This window comes from Galeopterus variegatus, unplaced genomic scaffold (genome assembly GCF_000696425.1).
Source record: "Galeopterus variegatus unplaced genomic scaffold, G_variegatus-3.0.2 Scaffold870, whole genome shotgun sequence".
Classification (NCBI taxonomy): Eukaryota; Metazoa; Chordata; class Mammalia; order Dermoptera; family Cynocephalidae; genus Galeopterus; species Galeopterus variegatus.
This window is the reverse complement of record NW_007726981.1, coordinates 344,988-347,337: the sequence shown is the minus strand read 5'-3', so window position 1 is coordinate 347,337 and position 2,350 is coordinate 344,988. Positions and strand designations below refer to the sequence as shown.

The 2,350-nt window shown below is 51.0% G+C and overlaps 1 protein-coding gene across 1 annotated transcript in view; it reads right to left on the bottom strand.

Annotated features, from left to right (window-relative positions):
* Window positions 1-891, bottom strand: part of CATSPERD (catsper channel auxiliary subunit delta) — a 53,406-nt gene extending 52,515 nt beyond the window's left edge. Inside the window, exon 1 of the mRNA XM_008573060.1 lies at window positions 816-891. Within this exon, the coding sequence (XP_008571282.1) occupies window positions 816-885 (70 nt within the window). The 5' untranslated portion in view covers window positions 886-891. The remainder of the gene's footprint in view (window positions 1-815) is intronic.
* Window positions 892-2,350: the final 1,459 nt, after the last annotated feature.

The following is a 2,350-nucleotide window of genomic DNA, read 5'->3' as shown; positions in this document are numbered from 1 at the left end:
CAGTCACCAAAAATAAATGAATAAATTTTTAAAAATAAAATTAAAATTATTTTAAAAATTAAAAATTACCCAGTTTCAGGAGTTCTGTTATAAGCAACAGAAAATGAACTAAGACAGCTCCCAAAAATGGGTGAACCAGCCCTGAGCCCTTTTCTTCCATTGGGAGACATGTCCCCAGACTGCTCTGTGCCTTAGGAAATGGTTGGCTGGCCTGGCTGGTGCTGGGCACCTGGCACAGGGGGCTGGGCAGGCTGAGATTTTGGGAGCTCTTGTGGCCATACGTGTGCCCAGGGCTCCCGGACAGCATGCTCCTTCCTAGAGGGCTGCTTTTTGTTCCTCTCTTTCCACCTGCTAGCCAAATGAGTGTGGCAGGGCAGAGGAATCCTTGGCAATGCCAACTGGAAGTGCTGTGCCATTTCCCAATTTTTCTCTTCCCCAGGGGAGGTTTACTTGTTTGAAATGCTGAGAATCTACACCCCAGATGCTTAGCGTTCAAGTGGGTGGCCCTGACCCACCTCACAGAGTCACTGACCTCAAGCCCCAAAACAAGATCTGTTGTTCACTGACAGACAATTTGGACCCTCTGCCCTAAGAGTCTGGTGACTTTCAGAACCTCCCTGTCTACCTGGCCCTAAAGATCCCACAAGGCAGGAAGAGGCGGGGACACAGTGAGGTTGGCGAAGTGAGAATGGGTTCATGGTCCACTCAAGTCAGGGGGTCTGTCTCCTCCCCTCCCCTCCTCTTGGGCGGGCTGCATCCATCCTGCCCAGAGGGCACCACCAAGGGGCAGCCCCATCCCCGGCCCGTTGGCTCACCTGCGTTATGGGAGACAAGCAGGCTGTTCTCAAACCAGAGGATCAGAATGCCTCTCTGACCCGGGGGCATGAGGATATCAAGGGTTCCATTGTAGTCAAAGGGCAGCCCAAAACTCCGGTTGAGGGGGTGGTCTGAGTACTTGAACTTGCCCTGGGAGAAAAAGACTCCTGAATCCATTGCGTCAGTGATAACAGGTGAGAGTACACTGTGGATCAACATGGTTTATCCTTCAAACTTTCTTCAAAACTTACTATCTAGCACAGTGGGTCTCAACATGGGAGGATTCTGCTCCCCCCAAGGGGATACTGGGTGATGTCTGGAGACATTTGTGGTTGTCACGACTGGGGGTGCTCCAGGCATTGAGGGGGTGGAGGCCAGGGACGCTGCTCAGCATCTGCAGTACCCAGGACAGCCCCACAGATCTGCAGTGCCAAGAGGGAGGGACCCTGCTCTTGGCCTCCTCTAGCACCTAGATTATTCCAGTTGATTTCCCTGGGCTATTCCCCCTCTCTCCTCCAACCCACCCACACACACCACCCAGATCCTTTCCCTAACAACCTTCTAGGCCTTGGCTCTTGCTAATTGCACTGTGTGGTTTGCAAAGTTCTCTCTTATCTGCTCATTAGGGAAGGATTCAGGGCACTGTGCAAGGAGGAAATTAAAAAGGGACACCAAGGTCACATATCCCCATACCAGCCAGCCACCAAAAAAAAAAAAAAAGCAGGCACTGCTTTTTGAGTACCACTGAGGTACATGCACCCCTGTCCCAGAAGATGCATCACATGGAAAGGAGGGAGACATCCATATGGAATCGCTTGGCCAGCACCTCTGCTTTTGCGTACAGGCCCGCCGATTTGCTAAGCCCCTCCTGGAGCAGAGAGAAAGTTAGAACTAAGGGTCTGCTATGGTTTGCATGCAACTAATCCCAGCAAAACTCTTGTTGAAATTTAATCCCCAGTGTGGCAGTGTTGGGAGGTGGGGCCTTGAGGGAGGTGTTTGGGTCACAGGGGTGGCCTCATCATGAATTGATAAATGCCCTCCTGCAGGGGCGAGTTCTCCCTCTCTTGGGAATGGATTAATTTCCGTTAGAAAAAGTAGAGAGCAGTCGTTAAAAAAAGAGCCTGGCTTCCTTGGTTCTCTTGTTTCGCCCCTCGCCATGTGATCTCTTTGCACATGCCTGCTTTTCTTTTCTTCCACGGGTGGAAGTAGCCTGAGGCCCTCACTAGAAGCAGCTGCCCGATCTTGAACTTTCCAGCCACCAGCATTGTGAGCCAAATAAACTTGTTTTATCAATTACCCCAGCCTTAGGTGTTCTGTTAGAGCAACACAAAACAGACTGGGACAGGGTCTCTAGAAAGGTGAGAGAGAATACAGGCCGTATATCCTCAGACAGGCAGCTGAATGGGACTTGTCCTGTCCCCTACTGTGAACATGCCGACAGATTGCGAGTGTGCGTCTGCAGCCCTTAGCTTATCCCCATTATGTGACAAAGAACTGGTTGGCCTTTGTCCCTGGTTCCTGCAAGGTAGCTTCT